Source organism: Rhinatrema bivittatum, chromosome 9 (genome assembly GCF_901001135.1).
Source record: "Rhinatrema bivittatum chromosome 9, aRhiBiv1.1, whole genome shotgun sequence".
In the NCBI taxonomy this organism is placed as follows: domain Eukaryota; kingdom Metazoa; phylum Chordata; class Amphibia; order Gymnophiona; family Rhinatrematidae; genus Rhinatrema; species Rhinatrema bivittatum.
The window spans coordinates 92,862,209-92,886,161 of record NC_042623.1 but is presented as its reverse complement, the minus strand read 5'-3'; the positions used below and the strand labels follow the sequence as shown (position 1 = coordinate 92,886,161).

Below are 23,953 nucleotides of genomic sequence, written 5' to 3'. Positions count from 1 at the left end.
TAAAGGCAAATACTGTCTTGAATTAAGTGGTTGTAGCTAAAGCTTAGAACTGTCAAATGAAGAACTGTTCTTTATTATACTTGAAATCAATTAGGAAATATATGAGTGTTTTGTATTATAACCATAAGATTCAGAGTTCCCAAATCTTTAAAATTAAAATCAATTAAAAATGAGAAATCTTTTGGGAATTTTCTAGAATTTTAAATTAAACAAATTCATATGTGAGTAAGGTGAAGCCAGTCAGCTAAAATTTTATATTAAAATGTAAAAATGCAGAGATAAAAGTACTTTAAGATCAACAGTGAAAAATGTTTGTGATTTTCCATGGCACATCAAGTAGTTGTCCTAGAAAAGTACCACAATTTTAAAATAGATCTGGGGTCTCCAGGATATAGTATACCTTTCCATGCTTTCTAGCATATGGAAAGTTGGAAAGAAATTATATACAAGGATTCAGTGTCTGCCCATATGCACAATAACTCTCCAAAAAAGGTTAGGAGATTACTTAAATCTGGCATGCAGGGAAAAAGGGTAAATATTGTAGAAAAGTTTGAAAACTAGAAACACCTGGTCAGAGTCTCCAAAAAAAAAGTTCCCATTTTTTCCTATAGGAAAACATCCCCATTGCTTTACAAAAGAAATAAGATGTTATCTATCTATTTAATTAATTAATTAATTAATTTAAAAGCCAATCCAAATGTCCTTCAAGCCTAATATCCTGTCTCTGATGGCAGTCTGGGTCACTAGGAAGTAGCTGGCAGATCCCAAATAATAGATTCATGAGAAACTGGTAGAATACTGACCAGTGCTCCAATTCCACGCCTGCCACACTTACACACTATTCCAGCACTTTGCCATAGAGCAACACAGGCAGCAACAGAGAAACATAACTGAAAGGACTAGCAAAGAGTGGCACCAAAAGGTGCTTTTATTTCTACACTTCCATACATGCCCTCACTTACCTGCACCTCCATAAAGACAGGGAAAATTAGTTTTTCAATACACACAAACTCGCCTCCTACCATATACCCACACCCCATACACAGCTACTCTAACTACACCCCCAGCTACACATACACACAGCCATACCCCAGAAAGACATCCCACAATTCCCTTTACACACACAACCCTACCACACATTAACTCACAGAATCCCCCATATCTGTATACTCATATATACACCAACACTCCTAGGCACAAACATGCATGCCACCATTTCCTTCACATCAAACATAACCGGCAGTACTATCTGTACTGCCGGTTATCGTATATACCTGTTATCTGTAAAGCCTGTTGCTAATTTTTGTTAATTGTAAACCACGGTGATGTATCTTTTTACGTACTGCGGTATATAAAAACCTCTAAATAAATAAATAAATAAACATAAGCACAACCTATGTATATACACCCCTATGCATATTCCCTCAAACCAAAGCTACCTACAAACACAGCCATACCCCTAAAACACACATAAAGAAAACCCCACCCACCCAAAACAATAAATCACACACAAGGAGCAATCCAGGCTTCGAACTCTACAGCTCCAGCTTTCAGAGGCCCCGCACCCTTTGCAGAAGAAGAGGACTGGAAGGCTCATCTGCACACTGTTCCCAGCATCCCCCTGGAGAAGAATCCAGTGGTCAAGGCAAGTGATCCAGGCTTCAAACTCCACAGCCCCTGCTTCCAGAAGTCCCAAGTCCTTTGCAGTACAAGAGGACCGGAAGTGCATGCCGTTAGGTGCATGAAACTCAAACCCCTCAATCCATTGAGAGAAGATGAACTTGCTGATGATTAGTAAGTATAGCTTTGGAATATCTTGGGAGTTAAAAACGTTTGGAGAAAGGTGATAGAATAGGGTATATTCTATAGAGTTTGTATGTGTCTAAGATAATAAGCAAGCCAGAGGGAGTTAATGTTATTGTCTGACTTTCCCTCCCACCCATCCATAGCTCATTCCTTGAATTTATAGGCAAGAGACACTTTCTCATTAAAAATCAATCAGACTCTTATCTAAATCATACTATTGCACCAGTCCTTAATGAAAGTTTAATCATCCCCTTGTAGGTCACTACCAGATTTAGTGAATACACTTATACATTTAAAGGACTTTAATTATGCACATTCCAACTCCCATAGCAACCTAAACGTAACTAGGAACTCAACAAAATTAAGATGAAAGCAGGATTCCAGCAGCAAGAGGGGGACTTTCCAGTCTTTTGCATCGAGTGTCACATGTATGATTTTTTACCTGCTGGTAAGAGGTTGTATGTGCACCCCGTGAAAGAGCTCCTGGCTCTTAGAGAATGAATCTGATTTCTGGAGGCTAGAGTAGCAGACCTGGCAGAACTGAGGCAGATAGAGAGGTATATTGATGAGACCTTCAGAGACATAGTAGCCATCCCAAATCTAGTCTGACAGCCCCAGTATTGCCTTGGATCAGAAAGGTCTACCGGTTGGAGAACATCACCCTGGTATAGCAGAAAGTGATCCTGTAGCAAGGACCTGCTTTCCAGGTGATGCATTGTCTTCTGGCACCGAGGATGAGTCTCCAAGTGCTGCTGCCCAGGAGAATGAGGTTAGGTCAGCCATTATAGTTGGTGATTCAATTACCGCCTGGTAACTTGCCTTCCTGGTGTGAAGATAGTGGACTTCATGGATTCTAGACAGTGCAGGGGTGGAGCCGGCTGTCGTGGAACATGTGGGTACCAATAACATAGGAAAATCTGGGAGGAAGTTTCTGAAAGCCAAATTTAGGATTTTATGTAGTAAGCTGAAATCTAGAACCTCCAGGATGGCATTTTCTAAAATGCTCCGTGTTCCATGTGCAGGTCCCTAGAGGCAGGCAGAGCTCCAGAGTCTCAATACATGGATGAGACGATGGTGCAGGGAAGAGGGATTCAGTTTTGTAAGGTATAGGACCACCTTTTGGGAAAGAGGGAGACTTTTCCTAAAGGACGGGCTTCACCTTAGCCAGAGTGGAACCAGGTGCTAACCTTTAAAAAGGAGATAGAGCAGCTTTTAAATTAGAACAAGGGGGAAAGCTAATAGTCACTCAGCAGTGCATGGTTCAGAGGAAGGTTTCTTTGAAAGATACTTTTGAAACAAGAGAGTTATGGCATCCCAACAGAAGTGTTCCAATAAAAGCAAAAGTAGTCCATGTGCCTCTATAAGTGAAGAATAACCTGAGCTAAAGGATTCCAAATTATCCCTATCAACTGAAAAGCAGGCTGTTAATAGAAACAAAAAAACCAAAACACTTTGAAATGTCGGTATGCCAATGCCAGAAGTCTAAGAAGTAAGATGGGAGATTTAGAGTGTATAGCAGTGAATGATGAGATAGACATAATTGGCATCTCAGAGACCTGGTGGAAGGAAGATAACCAATGGGACAGTGCTACATCTGGGTACAAATTATTTTGCAATGATAGGGAGGATCAACTTGGTGGGGGTCTGGCGCTTTATGTCCAGGAGGGCATAGAGTCCAACAGGATAAAGATCATTCAAGAGACTAAATGCACAGTAGAATCTGTATGGGTAGAAATCCCATGTGTGTTGGGTAAGAGTATAGTGATTGGCCAGGTGGACAGTGGTATACTCCTAAGTGATGAGATGGATGGTGAAATGCTAAGAGAAATCAGGGAAGCTAACCAATTTGGCAGTGCAGTAATAATAGGAGATTTCGATTACCCCGGTATTGACTGGGTAAATGTAAAATCAAGACATGCTGGAGACATAAAGTTCCTGGAGGGAATAAATGACTGCTTCATGGAGCAATTGGTTCAGGAACTGATGAGAGAGGGAGCTATTTTAGATCTAATTCTTAGTGGAATGCAGGATTTGGTGAGAGAGGTAACTGTAGTGGAGCCACTTGGCAATAGTGATCATAACATGATCAGATTTGAACTAATGCCTGGAATCTACAACTTTAATACTAAATTTTCAAAAGGGAAAATTTGATAAAATGAGGAAAATAGAAAAAACTGAAAGGTGCGGCTGCAAAGATTAAAAATGTACAACAGGTGTGGACATTGTTTAAAAATACCATCTTGGAAGCATAGTCCAGATGTATTCCACGCATTAAGAAAGTTGGAAGGAAGGCAAAACGATTATCAGCATGGTTAAAAGGTTAGGTGAAAGTTATTTTAGCCAAAATATCTTCATTCAAAAATTGGAAGAAGGAACCATCAGAAGAAATAGGATAAAGCATAAGCATTGGCAAGTTAAATGTAAGACATTGATAAGACAGGCTAAGAGAGAATTTGAAAACAAGTTGGCCAGAGAGGTAAAAACTCACAATAAAAACTTTAAAAAAAAATATATCCGAAGCAGAAAGCCTGTGAGGGAGTCAGTTAGATCTTTGGATGATCAAGGGGTTAAAGGGGCACTTAGAGAAGATAAGGCCATTATAGAAAGATTAAACAATTTCTTTGCTTTGGTGTTTACTGAAGAGGATGTTGGAAAGATACCCATTACAGAGAAGGTTTTCATGGGTGATGATTCAGAATCAACTGAACCAAATCATGGTGAACCTGGAAGATGTGGTAGGTCTGATTGACAAACTGAAGAGTAGTAAATCACCTGGACCAGATGGTATGTACTCCAGGGTTCTGAAGGATCTAAAAAATGAAATTTCATCTGTTTGTTAATTTGTAACCTATCATTAAAATCATCCATTGTACCTGAAGACTGGAGGGTAGCCATTAAACCATGTCTGTGCAATCAGTAATTTTATCTTTAAGATTAGCTTCCACCATTTTGCCCAGTACTGACATCAAGCTCAATGGTCTATAGTTTTCTGGATTACCCCAGGAACATTTTAACAAATTAGTGTCACATTAGCCACCCTTCAGTCTTCCAGTACTGAGGCATTTTTGAATGATAGGTTGCAAATCACCGGAACAGGTCTGCTATTTCATGACTGAGTTTCTTCAGAACTCTAAAGTGAATACCATCTAGTCCAAGTGATTTATTCTTTTATCTGTCAATCTGATTTATTATAATCTTCCAGGTTCACAGAGATTTTGTTTAGTTGCTCAATGATCACCATCAAATAATGTTTCTAGTGTGAGCATGACCCCGACATTCTTCTCAATAAAGACAGAAGCAAAGTATTAATTTAGTTTTTCTGGTATTTCTTTAGCCTTTCTGAGCACCCCATTTACCACACAGTTATTTAGGGCCTCATTTTCTAAAGTATCGCAGGCCTGCGATACTTTAGGAAATGAGGGGCGGGGGGCCGAAATGGGGGGTGGGCCTGTGCTAGCTGGCAGCGATCTCACCATCGCGGTGCGATCGCTGCCGGTTTCGCACCCAATAGCGCCATCATAGGAGGTGTAGCTATTGGGAGTGAAATAGGACGCGAAAAGGGCCTTACCTTTTCGTTGTCCACGCCGGCTTCGCAGAGTCGGCCCCGGTGACGCCCCGACTCCTCCTCTTCCGGGGCCGACTCTGCCCCCATTTTGGTATCGCACGCGAAAAGGGACATTTCGCGTGTGAAACGTCCCTTACCGCGTGCGATACATTTAGAAAATAAGGCCCTTAGTGGCTCAACTGACTGCCTTACAGACCTTTTGCTTCAAATGTGCTTTAAAGGTTTTTATTACTTGTTTTTACGTCTGTGGCAAGCTTATTTTCAAATTCTCTCTTACCTCTAATGTGGCAATACTTTTGTTCTTCCCCTTTTTTCTTATTTGGGTCTGTGTTCCCTTTTTTGAAAGATGCCCTTTTTGCTTTAGTTGCCTGTTTCTCCTCACTATTAAACCATACTGGCAGTTGTTTTGTTTTCCCAAGACCTTTCTTAATGCATTTTTTCTGGGCCTCAAAGATAGTAAAATTAAACATTGCCCACACCTCCTGAAAGTTTTTAAACTTTCCAACTGCTACTTTTATTTTTTTTCCTAACATTTTCCTCACTTATATAGTTAGATACTAGTACAGTAGTATTCCTGAGTATTTGCCCTCCAGTGACTATTTAAATTTAATTATATTATGAACACTATTGCCAAGCGAATCCACCACCTTTGAAGGTAATTTTAAAACTATCATGGATAGGCAGGGTACAAATTTATAATTAAATAAATAAATAATGAGTTACACATGTAAATATAACATACTATCATAGCGATTTTCAAAATCCATTTACATGCATACAGTGCACTTACTAACCTTGAACAATTCAATGGCATATATTGAAAGCAAATTTCCAAAGCTCCCTTATATGGCTAATGTGCATTTACATGTGTAAAACCATTTGAAAATTACCACCTTAATCTCTTGCACAAGTTCCTGCATTAAACTGATAATTAAATCTAACATAGTTTCCCCTCTTGGTTCCATAACCAACTGATGGAGAAGCTGTCATTAAACATAAGAACTGCTATATTGGGTCAGATTGTTGTCCATCAAGTCCAGTACTCTGTTTCCAACAGTGGCCAATTCAGATCACCAAGTACATGGCAAGATCCCAAACAGTAATAAAAATAAAAAAAAATAATTGGACTGAGAAATATATAAATAAAAAATGGATAGATTAAAACTGAATAAACATTAGCTGGTTGGAGGTTTTTGACCAATGATTACAATACTGTCAAGTTTGAGTCAGCTGACATAGTATGCCAGATCTCAGAGGTCTATTCCTCCATATTTTCTAAAAATATTATTGAAGTGAAAGAATTTTGCATTTTTGGACTGATATGACATTTACCCAGTCAATACTCAGATAATTGAAATCTGCTGCTATTTTTGTGCTGCCTGTTTTACTAGCCAGTCTAATGTCTGTTAATATTTTACAGTCTCTTTCCTCATCCTGGCCAGGCGGATGATAAAATATCCCCACTACTATACACTTCCCATTGAAATTTCTATTCATAAGTATTCCAGAGTGCAATTGTTTCCTGCAAAACTATTATCCTGCTTGACTCTATGCTATCCTGAATATATAGTGCCACCCCTCCACCAATTTTATCTGTCCTATCATGCAGATACAATTTGCATTATGGAGTCAGTGTCTCATTTAAGAACATAAGAACATAAGAAAATGCCATACTGGGTCAGACCAAGATCAAGCCCAGCATCCTGTTTCCAACAGTGGCCAATCCAGGCCATCAGAACCTGGCAAGTACCCAAAAACTAAGTCTATTCCATGTTACCATTGCTAATGGCAGTGGCTATTCTCTAAGTGAACTTAATAGCAGGTAATGGACTTCTCCTCCAAGAACTTATCCAATCCTTTTTTAAACACAGTTATACTAACTGCACTAACCACATCCCCTGGCAACAAATTCCAGAGTTTAATTGTGCGTTGAGTAAAAAAGAACTTTCTCCGATTAGTTTTAAATGTGCCCCATGCTAACTTCATGGAGTGCCCCCTAGTCTTTCCACTATCCGAAAGAGTAAATAACCGATTCACGTCTACCCGTTCTAGACCTCTCATGATTTTAAACATCACTATCATATCCCCCCTCAGCCGTCTCTTCTCCAAGCTGAAAAGTCCTAACCTCTTTTGTCTTTCCTCATAGGGGAGCTGTTCCATTCCCCTAAGCATTTTGGTAGCCCTTTTCTGTACCTTCTCCATCGCAATTATATCTTGTTTTGAGATGCGGCGACCAGAATTGTAACCAGTATTCAAGGTGCAGTCTCACCATGGAGCGATACAGAGGCATTATGACATTTTCCGTTTTATTCACCATTCCCTTTCTAATAATTCCCAACATTCTGTTTGCTTTTTTGACTGCCATAGCACACTGAACCGACTATTTCAAGGTGTTATCCACTATGACGCCTAGATCTCTTTCTTGGGTTGTATGACCTAATATGGAACCCAACATTGTGTAATTATAGCATGGGTTATTTTTCCCTATATGCATCACCTTGCACTTATCCACATTAAATTTCATCTGCCATTTGGATGCCCAATTTTCCAGTCTCACAAGGTCTTCCTGCAATTTATCACAATCTGCTTGTGATTTAACTACTCTTATTTCTTTCCAGATCATTTATAAATATATTGAAAAGTAAGGGTCCCAATACAGATACCTGAGGAACTCCACTGTCCACTCCCTTCCACTGAGAAAATTGCCCATTTAATCCTACTCTCTGTTTCCTGTCTTTTAGCCAGTTTGCAATCCACGAAAGGACATCGCCACCTATCCCATGACTTTTTACTTTTCCTAAAAGCCTCTCATGAGGAACTTTGTCAAACGCCTTCTGAAAATCCAAGTATACTACATCTACCGGTTCACCTTTATCCACATGTTTATTAACTCCTTCAAAAAAGTGAAGCAGATTTGTGAGGCAAGACTTGCCCTGGGTAAAGCCATGCTTACTTTGTTCCATTAAACCATGTCTTTCTATATGTTCTGTGATTTTGATGTTTAGAACACTTTCCACTATTTTTCCTGGCACTGAAGTCAGGCTAACTGGTCTGTAGTTTCCCGGATCGCCCCTGGAGCCCTTTTTAAATATTGGGGTTACATTTGCTATCCTCGAGTCTTCAGGTACAATGGATGATTTTAATGATAGGTTACAAATTTTTACTAATAGGTCTGAAATTTCATTTTTTAGTTTCTTCAAAACTCTGGGGTGTATACCATCCGGTCCAGGTGATTTACTACTCTTCAGTTTGTCAATCAAGCCTACCACATCTTCTAGGTTCACCGTGATTTGATTCAGTCCATCTGAATCATTACCCATGAAAACCTTCTCCATTTCGGGTACCTCCCCATCATCCTCTTCAGTAAACACCGAAGCAAAGAAATCATTTAATCTTTCCACGATGGCCTTATCTTCTCTAAGTGCCCCTTTAACCCCTCAATCATCTAACGGTCCAACTGACTCCTTCTCAGGCTTTCTGCTTCGGATATATTTAAAAATGTTTTTACTGTGAGTTTTTGCCTCTACAGCCAACTTCTTTTCAAATTCTCTCTTAGCTTGTCTTATCAATGTCTTACATTTAACTTGCCAACGTTTATGCTTTATCCTATTTTCTTCTGTTGGATCCTTCTTCCAGTTTTTGAATGAAGATCTTTTGACTAAAATAGCTTCTTTCACCTCCCCTTTTAGACATGCAGGTAATCATTTTGCCTTCTTTCTACCTTTCTTAATGTGTGGAATACATTTATTTATTTATTTATTTATTTATAGTTTTTATATACCGGGAGTTCCTGTATACAATACATATCACTCCGGTTTACAAATAACAGTAAGAACTACTGCCGGGGGCAGTTTACATGGAACAAATCTTGGAACAAATCAGAACACTTGATCTAAATAAATAGTAAAAGAACAAAACTGAGTTCAACTTTAAGCATATAAATAAAGGCAATTGATAATCTTGTCTAAATAAGGCAGAGAACAATACATTAAAATCAAAGGACTGAGGTGTTAAATATTCTTGTTCTTAGCTCTATGGGAATGCTTGCAGGAAGAGCCAAGTCTTGAGTTTCGCCTTAAAGGTAATATGGCACGGCTCAAGGCGGAGGTCTGGTGGTAGGGATTTCCAGAGAGACGGGCCCGCAGTTGATAGAGCGCGTTTTCTCAGGGAGGATTTTGCTGGCTGGGTAATCAGTCTGTTTTGATATGCTCTTCTAGTCGGCTTATCCGAAGTATGAAGTTGTAGCTTGAAGGTTAAGTTGAGTGGGGATATGTTATGAAGGGCCTTATGAATCATCATGCTGCTTTTGAACTGTATCCTGTATTTAATGGGAAGCCAGTGGAGGTGCTGGAGGATTGGGGTGATGTGGTCTTTTTTTTTTTGCGTTGGTGAGAATTCTTGCTGTGGCATTTAGGACCATCTGGAGGGGTTTGGTAGAGCATGCGGGGAGTCCCAGCAGAAGTGAAATGCAATAGTCTAGTTTCGGGAGAATGATGGCTTGGAGAACTGTACGGAAATCTCTGAAGCGTAGACGTGGCTTTATTTTCTTTAAAACTTGTAGACTGTGCTTCTAGAATGGTATTGTTTAACAATGACCACGCCTCTTGGACATTTTTTATTTTTGTAGCAGCTCTTTTCAGTTTTTTTCTATCAATTTTCTCATTTTATCAAAGGTTCCCTTTTGAAAGTTTAGCACGAGAGCTTTGGATTTGCACTCTGTTCCTCTTCCAATCATTAAATCAAATTTGATCATATCAGTTCCGGCGATGGTTGAAGAGTGCCTCAACATCAGGCGCCGGCGAGCGGGGAGGCCACCCTCCATCCTGGGTCCCCGCGAGAACTAAACAACAAACTGAATGGCAGAAAAAAAAAAAAAAAGATACGGAACCAACAACCAACAGCAGGAGGTGAAGGAAATTGAATGACTGAGATCTATGACCACGCCCCCCCCCCCTGACATCACTGGGAGCTCCGGCGACGGTTGAAGAGCGCCTCACCATCAGGCGCCGCGCGACAAAGGGGCCCTCCCCTTTGTGCACCCCTTCGTGCAACCCTTGTGCTTGTAAAAAAAAAAAAAATCTTTTATACTTTTTATTTAAACTGTATTCCAATTCTTTACCTTTTCTTTTCGCTTGTTAATAATTTTAATTAGAAATGTTCTTTGTGTTAGACTATGGAAATGTATTTCCTGCTATTCTGTTTAATGTAAACCGGTATGATTTACATCGGATGTAAGAATGTCGGTATATAAAAATTAAAAATAAATAAATAAAATAAATTATGATCACTATTGCCAAGCGGCCCCACCACCGTTACCTCTCTCACCAAGTCCTGTGCTCCACTGAGAATTAGATCTAAAATTGCTCCCTCTCTCATTGGTTCCTGAACCAATTGCTCCATAAAGCTATCATTTATTCCATCCAGGAACGTTATCTCTCTAGCGTGTCCTGAAGATACATTTACTCAGTCAATATTGGGGTAATTGAAGTCTCCCATTATTACTGCACTACCAATTTGGTTAGCTTCCCTATTTTCTCTTAGCATTTCACTGTCCATCTCACCATCTTGACCAGGTGGATGGTAGTATACTGTATCACTATAGTCTTCCCCAACATACAAGGGATTTCTACCCATAAAGATTCAATTTTGTATTTAGTCTCATGCAGGATGTTTATCCTGTTGGACTCTATGCCATCCCGGACATAAAGCGCCACACCTCCTCCCGGGTGCTCCTCTCTGTCATTGCAATATAATTTGTACCCTGGTATAGCACTGCCCCATTGGTTATCCTTGTTCCACCATGTCTCTGATATGCCAATTAAGTCTGTCATCATTCACTGCTATACATTCTAATTCTCCCATCTTACTTCTTAGACTTCTGGCATTAGCATACAAACATTTCATAGTTTGTTTTTTGTTTGTATTTTCATTCTGCTTTTTAATTGATATGGATAAGTTAGAATTTTTTAGCTTGGGTGAGTTTTTAGTTACAGGCACTTGGACTATTTTTCTAATTATTGGAACCTCACTGTCAGGATGCCTTAATTGTAATGCATCATTAGTATCCTTTGAAGATACCTCTCTCCAAACCATGCGCTTCTGAGCGACTGTCGGCTTTCCCCTTTGTTCTAGTTTAAAAGCTGCTCTACCTCCTTTTTAAAGGTTAGCGCCAGCAGTCTGGTTCCACCCTGGTTAAGGTGGAGCCCATCCCTTCGGAAGAGACTCCCCCCTTCCCCAAAAGGTTCCCCAGTTACTAACAAAACTGAATCCCTCTTCCTTGCACCATCGTCTCATCCACGCATTGAGACTCCGGAGCTCTGCCTGCCTCTGGTGACCTGCGCGTTGAACAGGGAGCATATCAGAGAATGCTACCCTGGAGGTTCTGGATTTAAGCTTTCTACCTAAGAGCCTAAATTTGGCTTCCAGAACCTCCCTCCCACATTTTCCTATGTCGTTGGTGCCCACATGTACCACGGCAGCCGGCTCCTCCCCAGCACTGTCTAAAATCCTATCTAGGTGACACGTGAGGTCTGCCACCTTCGCACCAGGTAGGCATGTTACCAGGCGATCCTCACGTCCACCAGCCACCCAGCTATCTACATTCCTAATAATTGAATCACCAACTATGACGGCCGACCTAACCCTTCCCTCCTGGGCAGTAGGCCTTGGGGAGATATCCTCAGTGCAAAAGGACAATGCATCACCTGGAGAGCAGGTCCTTGCGACAGGATCCTTTCCTGCTGCACCTGGTTGGTGCTCTCCCATCATGAGACCTTCTTCCTCCAAGGCAGCACCAGGGCTGCCAGTCTGAAGTTGGGACTTGACTACTATGTCCCTGAAGGTCTCATCTATATACCTCTCTGTCTGCCTCAGCTCCTCCAGGTCTGCCACTCTAGCCTCCAGAGATCAGACTCGTTCTCTGAGAGCCAGGATCTCTTTGCATCGCATGCACATGTACAACTTCTCAGCGGTGGGTAAAAAATCATACATGTGACACTCTATGCAAAAGACTGGGAAGCCCCCCTCTTGCTGCTGGACTGCTACCTTCATCTCAATGTTGATCAGTTCCTAGTTAAGTTTTAGGTTGCTATGGGAGTAGGAATGTGTCTGACGTCCTTTAAATGAATTTAAATTAGTGAATTTAAATTAGAGAATGAATTTAGTGAAATCAGTGAATGAATTTAAATTAGTGAATTTGCTATGTGTCTGGTAGTGGCCTACTGGGGTCTGATCGAATTCTCAATAAAGTTTTTGTTGATTTTTTTTTTTTTTTTTGTGAAAGTGGCACCTGCCTATAAATTGAGCTAGGGGTGGAAGGCTTGGGAAATACAAACTGTCTAACATCAGTTAGTCAGCCAGAGTGACTCACTGCTCTCTTGATTAACAAATGTTGGTCCCTATTCAAACCCAATCACACTACCTCAACACCTTTCCAAGGTGAGTAACTGAGCTGAACTATTCAACTTTTTTTACTTGGGTATACACTGCTCCTAGCTTATTTCTAGCTTCTGGCTACTTTTTGGGTTGGTTTTTTTTAATGTTTTTTTTTTTCAATACAAACACTCAGTTCTTTAAAAGTCTGCAGAACACTGTTCTGCAGACTTTTCAAAAATAAACACACTACCTACTGCTTAACAGCTACCTTATTGACTGACTATTTAAAAATACAAACAGTCTAACTTGTTTATTCACTGCCTTTCTGACTATTAAAGGCACAAACACACTAAATAATATTCCCAAATAGTTAACTTTGCCCCAATACTTTTAAAAAAGACAATGTCCCAAGCAAAAAATTACTGATTCCTTTCAGCCACCAGCAAGGTGATCCTCTCCTCTCAGTGTTCCCACTGAGTGTTATCCTCCTTCCATCAGTCATACAAGATGCCTATTAAGTCTTCCTTCTAACTCTCCAGTCTTATTTTTTAGAATTCTGGCTTTCATATATAGACATTTCTGTTAGCATTTGTTTCCACAACTTGCTTATCAGAAGATACAGTCAGTTTGGAGTCATTTTTATCTGTGTGCTCTATGTTTAAATACATATGGGCTTTTTCAATTTTTACAATTACCTCTTTATTGGGACATTTTAATTAACGTAACTAGATTTATCAAAATGCGATAATTTTGGCATGAATAATGCCCGCAATAAGGAAAAGGGGTGTGGCTATGATAATTTAAGAGTTACTGCACTGTGTGCTATCTTAGTTACTTTACCACACCATGTGTTAAAGTTATCACACCCTGTGATATTTGTACTTCACCAGTTGTGAAGTGCCCAGACAGGCATTTCTCACTTAGAGGGAGAGAGAGAGAAACCTAGCTTGATGCATCTCTACCAGAGTACTATCAAGCTAGGGCAAGAGAACATTGTTGACATCTCATCTTTGTGTGACTTTCCTAACTCTAAATCATGTCAGATCTTCACTGATGTGTACTGTGCTGTTTGTACATCTCACTGAGCATGTAAAACTGGCCCCAAAACCCTAGACCACCACCAAAACCTTATCTTGAGTTACTAGCTGGCCCTCCTATAGTAATATAAAGAGTTGACTACTATGTCTGTCACCCTAGAGGTTTTCTCTCTCTCTCGCTCCCTCACTCTCTCACTCCCTTCTCCCTGCCTGAATTTGCCCATCCCACTTCAGGCATATCATAAAGCTTTACGCCAGGAAAAAAGATGTAGTTATTTCCAGCATTAAAAGCATGCAATAATGCCCCTCATTTTCATGAGGGGCATTATTGCATGCTTTTAATGCTGGAAATAACTACATCCCCAATCTCACCCCTTTTAATAAAGTCAAAATATTTGCTTTCGCGCCACACATTGTGATAAATATCACATGCATTAGGGCCCTAACTCCCACAATAAATTCATAACACGTTTTGATGAATGATCCTGTTGGTTTGCCAATATCCTTTGAAGATACCTTCCTTTGAACCATGCACTGCTGAGTGATTGTTGGCTTTCCTCACTGTTCTGGTTGAAAAGCTGCTCTATCTCCTTTTTAAAAGTTAGCACCAGTAACCTGATTCCTCTTTGATTAAGATGGAGCCCATCCCATTGGAATAGGTTTCCTCTTCCCCAGAATTTTCCCTAAATCTAAAGTCCTGTTTCCTGCACCACCAACTCATCCACACATTGAGACACAGGAACTCAGCTTGCCTCTGGGGTCTTGTGCATGGTATGGGGAGCATTTCTGAGAATGCAACCCTAGATGTTCTGGATTTCAATTTCCTATCTAAAAGCCTAAATTTAGCCTTCAGAACCTTCCTCCTGCACCTTCTATGTCATTGTCTATTGTCATTCTATGTCTATACCATGACAGCCAAATCCTTTCCAGTACTCCCTAAAATCTTATTTAGGTGAGGTCCACTGCCTCCACACCAGACAGGCAACCTATCTACTTTCCTAATGATTGAATTACAAACTACAGTGGCTGAACTAATCCTTCACTTCTGGGCACGGAGCCCTAAACATTCTTGGTTCGAGAAGATAAAGCATCACCTGGAGGGCAGTTCCTAGCTACAAAATCACTTCCTGCAACACCAAGGTGATGTTTGCCTGCCAGGTGACCCTGCTTCTCCAAAATAGCACAAGGGCTGCTAGACTGGAGGTCTCCTTGTTATACTTCTCTGTCTGCCTCAGCTTCTCCAGATCTGCCACTCTGTCTTGCAGAGATCGGATTCAGTCTTTGGGATCCAGGAGCTCTTTGCCCTAGATGCAGATATAAAACCTCTCACCAGGATTTTATTTTATGTATTTATTTTGGAATATATATGCCGTGAATCCAAGGGTATAGGAAGCTCATAAGAAACAAACATACATAATTTTGACAATGACAGAAATAACAAAATAAAATAACTGATAAAAGATTTTAAAAATCATCCATAAAATGATCAGGAACATTTTAAAACTCTTGAAGGGAGGTGACAAATAGTCATAAATCAAATGCTTCCTTAAATAGTTGTGCTCTGTGAATCTTTCTAAATGTTTTACTGTTACTTTCCTTGCAGATTGTTACCACTTAAGCCCAATACCTGAGGTGTGGCACTCCATGCAAAAGATTGTATAGCCACCATCTCTATCTGCATCTTAATTTGTTGAGTTGTTAAAGTCTTAAAAGGTTTTGAAGGAGTGGATATGTCTCAGTTTAAGGGATGTTAAGGTTGTCAAGGATTTTTAAATGTATTTATTAACTGTCTTTTCTATGTATGTATGGTTTTTAAATTGAATTACTTGGTGATTGTTAGTTGTTGATTGACCACCAACAGGATTAAAATGATCACTAAAATCAAGGTTAATTGAGTGTCATTCTATAAATCACTAACTCTCTTATTTTGAAGATTTTCCTCCTAGCTGCTGGAACTGGAGGAAGGGGTGTGCATTATCTACTGTAGCTAAAAATGTTTCTGGGTAATCAAACCCGTAACTAGTTGCTCAGGATCCAGTACCCTTAACATCTCACATAACATAAGTGACCTTTGCAAATTCATAATTCCAAACCCTGGCAAAGAAATAATAACTTTTATTAGCTCACAGAATTAATTAAAATCTGTCTTCCCAGTACACATACAATTCTAGCACTAGCAAACCAATACTAACAGTTTAAACAGCCAGTAATAGTTTAACTTCCAAGCTATTTTTATCTCAAGATTTAAGCGCTCTTTTCCAGCAAGTCCAAATTACTGTCAGCAAATGAAGGTTGCAGAATAGGAAAAACCTAGGGAAAATCAAACAAGAGACATGTAAAGTATACGAGCTGCAACAGGTTAAAAATTCAGTGGAAAATTTGTGGCTCCTATCTCCCCAGTCCAAACCCAGCACTCTGTCCCTTCCTTTCAAATATCTCTTCAGCTTTGACTAACCCTGCCTTCCTGGTTTATCCCACTGCCTCCCTCCCACCCAGAGCTTGTTTGCACTTACAGACAACCTTGTATACTATGCATGGATGGTACATGTGTTCTGTAGCAAAGAGCAACATAGAGAACCACCAAAGACTGTAGTGTCTGTCTTTATGGAAGCAATGATCCTGAGTTTCCATGAGAGGAATGCCATCTACCTGTGATTTGGGAATTGAAGTAAAACCTTTGCCATATAGTCCATAACTTTTCATCTTGTGTTCCTAAGTGCAAAATTAGTTTTATGATACTGGATTCCTTTGGAATAACTGTACTTAGTGAAAACAATATCTGTTTCAGATGCATGTTAAGACTTTTCAGTAATTCCAGTTTGTTTTGTCATGAGCTAATTAAGATTATATTAATTGAAATGAAACATAACCTGCCCTAAAAATGTGAAATGCTTCCAGGAATTGATAAAATGTGGAAAAGGAAAACAATTTTAAGATGCATTGGGGATTTAAACCTTGTGGGTTTACCATGGTCATTGGATATAACCTTATAAATGCAGTAATAAATCTGTCAGCTTACAGTGCATTTTCATTTAAATATAGAGTTTAAGCACTAATTGTTTTGAATCTGTGGTTTACCATACAGCACTCTAGAACTACATAAAGACAATTGTTTTTTTCAGCTGTGTTAATTGAGGTGATTTAAGGTTCTGTCTAACACTTAATTTGAGAGTATGTGTGGGAGGATTTTTAATTTAGAGGTAACAGGTTCTGCATATGCATCATTGTAAAGTAAATTGTTTCTTACTGTATATGCAGCTCACTTTAAATATATAGAACAGAATTTAATGTATTCTTTGAAATTAACCATTTAAAGAAGTAAGATTGATATTAAATGTGTATTTAGGCACAAAGTAATCCTAATTATTGTTGCAACTTGACATTTTTGTGCTTTTAAACTTTTTTTTTTTTTAATTCAAGAGTCCTAATTATTGACCACTCACATGTTATGCTGCTTGGAATTCTCTGTTTATACATACTTAGATCAATTATGATGTTTTCCCCTGAGGTACAGTTTTATTAACATGTTCCCTTTTCTTTCTTTTAAGCCCAACCTCAACGCTTGCCACAGCCAAATACTTCAGCACTGGAACAGAGCGAGAAAGAAACTGGCAAGATACAAAATGGTCATGCAGGTTTGAGTAATGGAAATGGAATTCGCGTCGGGGTCAAAAATGTAGCTGCAGATCATAGAAAACTTTCAGCTCCTGTTTCACAGAAAATGCACAGAAAGATCCAGTCCAGTTTATCTGTAAGCAGTGATAAAAGCAGAAAGAGCAAGCTAAGCTCTGCATATTCTCAAAAACCCGGCTCTTCACCTGAAGGTAAGCAGAATGTTCCTGCATTGTAAGGTTGAAAAAAATAATCTAGACATACATGAACAGTTACAGACCTACCAAAGGGAGTTGTTGCAGTGCTAAACATCAGAAAGGTAATATTGAAAGTGCACCAGCAAAACCCACATCCTTACAAAATAAGTAAGCTAAAGCCAAGGAGAAATTATTTTTTCCCTATTTACATACAGCAGTGTTTACTATGGGACTAATTGTTATCTGTATATTTTGGTACTGATTATTGTCTTAAAAAGATTAGAAATTTCTGGCATGCCTGCATGGTCTCCTAAGTTTATATTGGCTCTGATATAAGCTTAGACCAGTGCTTCTCAACCAGTGTGCTGGGGCACACTGGTGTGCCTTGGGGAAAGTTCTTTCTATGCCTCACTGCTGGCAGCCCCAGCCTCAGGTGCTGACTCTATTGGACAATACCTCACATTTCCTACTCGCTACTCCATGCCCTCCATCCTATCCCCGCGGTAACCAGAGAGCACTGAGGACAAATGGAATAGAGGAGCAGAAAGAGGAAGCCAACATTGTAGAAATGAAGGCAGAGAAGAGTCTCTATCCCCCTGTTCCAGCCCTTTCCCACCTGCCACACCCCACCCCCATCTGGTACCTGGAGTACAGTGCTAGTCTCAGCCGTGCTCTGCTTGGAGAGTGAGGGCCCCAGGCCTTAGATGTCTGTGCTACAGGGATTCAAGACTCAGCTGATAGCAAAGTAAGGAGCCACCCAGAGCTCCAGTTAGTTAAGAATAATTTGTGGGAAGCGAAGGGGGGGGGGGGGGGAGTGAATGCTGAAAGGGGAAGTGGGGAGAAGTGCAGATGTGCAAAAAAGAGTGGGGAGTGCAAAACAGTGGTGAATTCTGGGGGGAGGTGTATGCTTACGGGAAGAGGCACAGGGTACTGACACAATATTATGCATTGCTGCTCCTGCCTTTCACGGGCAGTGAAAGAATTGGAAGGACAAGCTGGAGCATATCAGAAGAGGGATAAGTGGGGAGGGAGAAAGAAAGCAAGATCTGGGTATGAGGGAGAATAAGGGAAGCCAGAAAGGTGCAAGAGACGAGAGAGAGGACCAGGGACTAAGGGAGATAGGACCCTGGATAAGGGGCAATGTGATGGAGAGGGAAACAAGACCCAGAACAGAGAGGGGCTGGACTAGGTAATGAGAAAGATGGATGTGGAGAAATGAGAGATCTGGGGATGAGGCACCAGGGAGAAAAGAGAGAACAGTGGAAAGGAGACCATGAATTAGATGGAGAGAGAGCAAGAAGACTGGAAAAGGAGAGAGCTGGGGATGGGGGAGATAGAGATGACCTTGTATTTGGAAGTGGGGGAATCCTGGAAGATAATGGAGAAAGGAAATGAGGAATGGAGAAAGCATGCAGTAGAAAGAGGAGAAGGAATGAGGAAAGGAGAGCATCAAGGAAAGAGCAGAAAGACTGAAGAGAAAAGTATTAAAATATCCATTCTGAAGGAAAGAGAGAGAGAGAAGAATGAAAGAGGGCACCAGAGAAAGAAGGAAAATATTTTTAAAAAAGAGAGAAGACCAGTGAAAAAGATGAGTCAAAAAAGCAAGCCATAGTAAAATTTGGAAACTTACTGCCTGATAGAGAATAATAATGCATCAGTATGAATATCATGTGACCCAGTTCAAATGGAAATGCCTCCCAATTAGAATTTACATGTTGGGAAAAGCTGGATTTTGTTGGCTAATTTAGACGTATTCTGGTTTATAATTATTTCTCTTGTATGCAGGACATACCACCAGCATGAAGGGCTCAAAAACGTTTATAACAGCAAAACTTAAAGAGTGTGCTTTTATGTGTATTTTAAAAGTAGATTGATACAATTTTTCATGGTTACAGCCCACCAGACTCTTCCCCAGCCATCAAAATAAACTACTCGCTCACTACTAGCACTATCCCAGATTCATCTACCAGAACTCTAGAAATTGTATCCTCCCTCCAATTGGCAGGAGGAAAGCGGTGCTTCTTACCTGTATGTGACTCATTTGCCAGCTTCAGTGTGATGTTCAAACGTGTGGGACCCTGCAATCTCGCAGGAGCCACTGGTTCTGCAAGTTCAGATGTCAGATGGAAGCAGGCAGAATGATAAGCACATGGGTAAAAATGCCAATTTCCTTCTACTGTTGGAAAGGAGAAGGAGGTGTGACAATCGTGAAGAATTTGATCTGGTGGGCCATGAGGATTGAACAAACTTGAGTGGGCCATGAAATAAAAAAGGTTGAGAAGCACTGGCTTAGACAGGCGAGCAGTGCTCTTGAGGTGTACATTTATGTATTGCAGTATTAAATAACAGATAATTAAAAACAAATTTTGGAAATCAGAATTTGTTACAACAAGCATCAAATGCAACAAATATTAGTTTATGAAAAATATGCACATTTGTGAAGACTAGCACATTGATGCAACTACAGTACAGTGTCTCTTCCCCAAAGTGCCTGCAGTCTAAGGAGCCATAGGGCAATTTGTCTCAAGTTTAGCACTCTTTTTAGCTATGCTAAAATTACTTTTGATGTAACAGTAATTTAGTGCAGAAAACAATTTCTGCACAGGAAGGTTAAATAACATGCTTAAATGGAGGAAGTGATGTCACTCCCCATGCAAGAAGCCCAAATAGTGCTGCCAGTGAACAATAGAGCCAGATAAAGAAACTCTTGAGCTTTCTAAAACCTCTCTGACTAAACCACCGATGTTGGCGAAACGCAAACTTACAGATTTGAGGAAATATTCCTATCAGAAGGGAGGTGAGGGTACCGAGGTCGGCCGATCCAAAATGGTGGCGGCGGCTGCCATAGACGAAACGGAGGAGATAGATGCTGATACACGTGAGAGTGATAGCAAATTTCCGACCAGGGCAGAAATGAGGAATTGGTTCTGTGAATTAAGGCAGGACCTTAAAAATTACAAAACGGAGATCTATGCATTAATTGCTGACCTTCGGGAGGATACCGCCGAGAACGGCAGAAGAATCGATGAGGCGGAAATGCAGCTTGATACGCAGGGCAAAGATTGGCTTAGCCTGCAGCGGGACTACGAGGCTCTGCAGGCATACTCTAGGGCCTTATCAGACAAATTGGAGGACCTTGAAAATCGCAGTAGACGCACTAATACCCGCATCAGGAGAGTCCCTGACACGGATGACTATGATGATTGTCTAGCCGTTGTGGAGCGAATTTCTGTTTTTTTCCTCAGCCTGACTGAGAATACTGAGGGAAGTGACAAACCCGATGTCAGGATCGAGAGGGCTCATAGAACGCTAGGGCCCAAGATTGCAAATAGGCCATGCAATATCGTGGTCTGTTATCACTCCTTCGCCCAAAAGGAGAAAATCTTTAATGCCGCAAGAAAGCAACGCACCTGGCAATGGGAGGGGCACGAGATTGGAATTTTTGCGGATCTGGCTGCGGCTACCCTAAAGAAGCGGCAAGCATTTCGCTGCGTCACAACAAAATTGTCTGAGGCCAAAATAAGATATCGGTGGCTTTTTCCTGGGGGTTTGTCATTCCAACTGCAGGGGGTGACCCATCGCATCAATACAGTCGAAGAGGCAGCAGCGATTATGGGAGAGCATGGCCTATCCGTTGAGATACCACCCATGGAAACTCGGTCGGAATTAGCAGTAAAAACTATCAATACTCCAATACCTCGGTGGCAGAGGGCTCAGAAGGGTCGACGGAGATTGCAGAGGAATCCAACAGGGGTGGATCGGAATGAGGTTCCAGCGTGAAGTATGATCTACAGACCGGTCTACGCCAGCCAGTTACTTATGGATGCATCACTGACTTGATCAGATTCAGAACTTTACATGTTTGGTTGTATGCAGTTGACTATATAACTAGGGGCTCATAGCTTATTATTATCTATTTTGAGTAAAATCAGTTAACATGTATGTGGGGGCTCGATGGAGGCATTATGGGGTATGGCTACAGTTCCTCCTCACTTTCTCTGGGATAAGGGTGTCTTATCCCAGGATATGGCAACACGGGGATGGGGGGGGGGGGAGGGGGAGGGAGGGGTAGATTTCCTACTCTAAACATGTTTGCATTCCTACATGAAACTAGGGGTTCTACTTGACCCATGATAGTAGCGCAAGAACTCATCATACTGGGAAATGTGCAAGAGGATACTTATGTTTGGGGTATACTGCTGACCCACGTGATACTACTCACCATCAATAGAGATCCTTTGGAGACAATAATGAGAAAGTCCCACTTAGCAGAAGGGGGGAGGATTTTTGTATAGATGATGGTGATTCTAAAGTTTCTTTCCCTCAATGTTAAGGGCCTTAACACACCTTGCAAGCGTAGCTTATTGTTTAAGGAAATAGGGCGTTTGCGGACAGACGTGGTGTTTCTACAGGAGACACATTTGCGAAGGCGTCATCAGGGGTTGATGAAGTCAGCTAAATATCCACACCAATTTTGGGCGGCCGCTTCCCCTACCACCAAATATACAGGAGTAGGTATTTTGATACACAAGGACATGCATTTCGAATTGCAAGTGTTTTTTTCTGATCCTGAGGGTACGTTTGTTATAGTTAAAATCATTTTGGGGGAGGAAGTGTTTTCGTTGATGTCTCTGTATGGCCCAAATGTGCATAAAGATAAATTCTACAGCTCTCTCAACCAATTATTGGCAACTAAATTGGAGGGTCAAACAGTGGTTGGAGGGGATTTCAATATTACACTCAATTCCCAGATTGGACATTTCCACAGGACAGAGTAATGATCCTAAATCAGCTAGAGTAGCTCTGAAAGCATTGATATATACAGGGGCTTGCGGATGTCTGGAGGGTTCGGTGTCCTACAGCGCGCAATTATACCTTCTACTACAATCCGCATGATAGTTACTCACGTTTGGATATGATACTGAGTAGCAAAAGCCTACTTTCCAGGGTGTTAGCGGTGGACATCGAGCCTATCATCTGGTCTGACCATGCCCCAATTTGGATTTCCATTCGTCTTCAAGAATATGATAAGGGCCATAAATACTGGAGATTTAATGATTCCCTGTTAAAAGATGCCAATTTTGTTTCTCATATACAGAATGACATACAGGACTATCTAATTATTAATGATACAGGGGAAGTGAGTGCAGTGACTGTGTGGGAGTGTCTAAAGGTGGTTCTCTGGGGTAAATTTATAGCAAGGGCGGCGTTTTTGAAAAAGCAAAGGGAACAATCTAGGGCTCAGCTACTCCTTCAGCTTAAAGATTTTGAGCAAGCTCATAAGTGCCTGGGATCCCCTCGAGTCACGTATGCCCAAATAGCTGATATCCGACATCAAATAGAGTCTATGGACTCGGCGATATTAGTTCACCAAATGAACTTCTACAGCAGAAGCAATTTGAGGGGGGAAATAAAGCTGGGAGATTGTTAGCCCATGCTTTAAAGAAGCAACAGGTGCAATCCATTATTGTAAAGATACAACATCCAGATGGCACTATGGTGACGGATAGTAAATCTGTTCGACAATGTTTTCATCAGTTTTATTCTGATCTATATGCCCCAGATGCAATGATTAGTACAGAGGCCATCTCTAGTTATCTGGACTCTCTGATTGTACCTTTACATTTTTTGTCAAGAAAAAATGTTGTCCTCATATTTTTCTAAAATCAGTTTTAAAGGATCAGACTTGGAAGCGATATAATGTAGTCCAAAAATACAAATGTCAGTAAACAGAAAATACCAGGCTTCTGGGTTCTTACAATTATCAAACTTAGAAAATCTGACTCCAAGATGTTACTCATGAAGGCCAACCACAAAATCTACCTACCAAGATGGTGGCCATGGTGAGCCTGCTCGTGCCACGCACCTTCCATCATCTCAGACCGTGGAAGCAACATTCTGTGGCAGCTGCTGTTTCAGTAGTCCTTTCCTGCAACAGCAGCTGCCACAAGATGAGGCAAGAGGAATTGCTGCAGAAAGCAGAAGGATAAAAGGTGTTATGATGCAACTTTCAGTCTGAAGAAGTTTGTATTCTGTATGGATATTTAGAGAACAGAAAATTAAAGAAGTGATATGGGAAAATCAAAAGGAGTAAGAAGGGTAACAGAATCAAAAGTACTAATTATAGGCCAGAAAAGGCAAGCAGACAGAGCATCAAAAAGGGATTTACATTACACATTTATTCATTTATACTACTTGATATATCTCCTAAATTTAATAATTTCAAGGCAGTATCCACTAATTCCACAAAAAAATCATCACTATACTAATACATTTACTATTGTTCTCATAGACTGAGAAACAGAAAACAATAAATCCAGAAAAGGTCAAAAGCTGGAAATAGGGGGCTAATTTTAAAATGT

The 23,953-nt window shown here is 40.6% G+C and overlaps 1 protein-coding gene across 7 annotated transcripts in view; it reads left to right on the top strand.

Annotated features, from left to right (window-relative positions):
- MDFIC (MyoD family inhibitor domain containing) overlaps nucleotides 1-23,953 on the top strand; it is a 325,718-nt gene that overhangs the window by 230,722 nt on the left and 71,043 nt on the right. For all 7 annotated transcript variants that reach the window (XM_029615987.1, XM_029615986.1, XM_029615984.1 and 4 more), the window contains one exon: nucleotides 17,331-17,606. In XM_029615987.1, coding sequence (XP_029471847.1) covers nucleotides 17,331-17,606 — 276 coding nt within the window. The remainder of the gene's footprint in view (nucleotides 1-17,330; nucleotides 17,607-23,953) is intronic.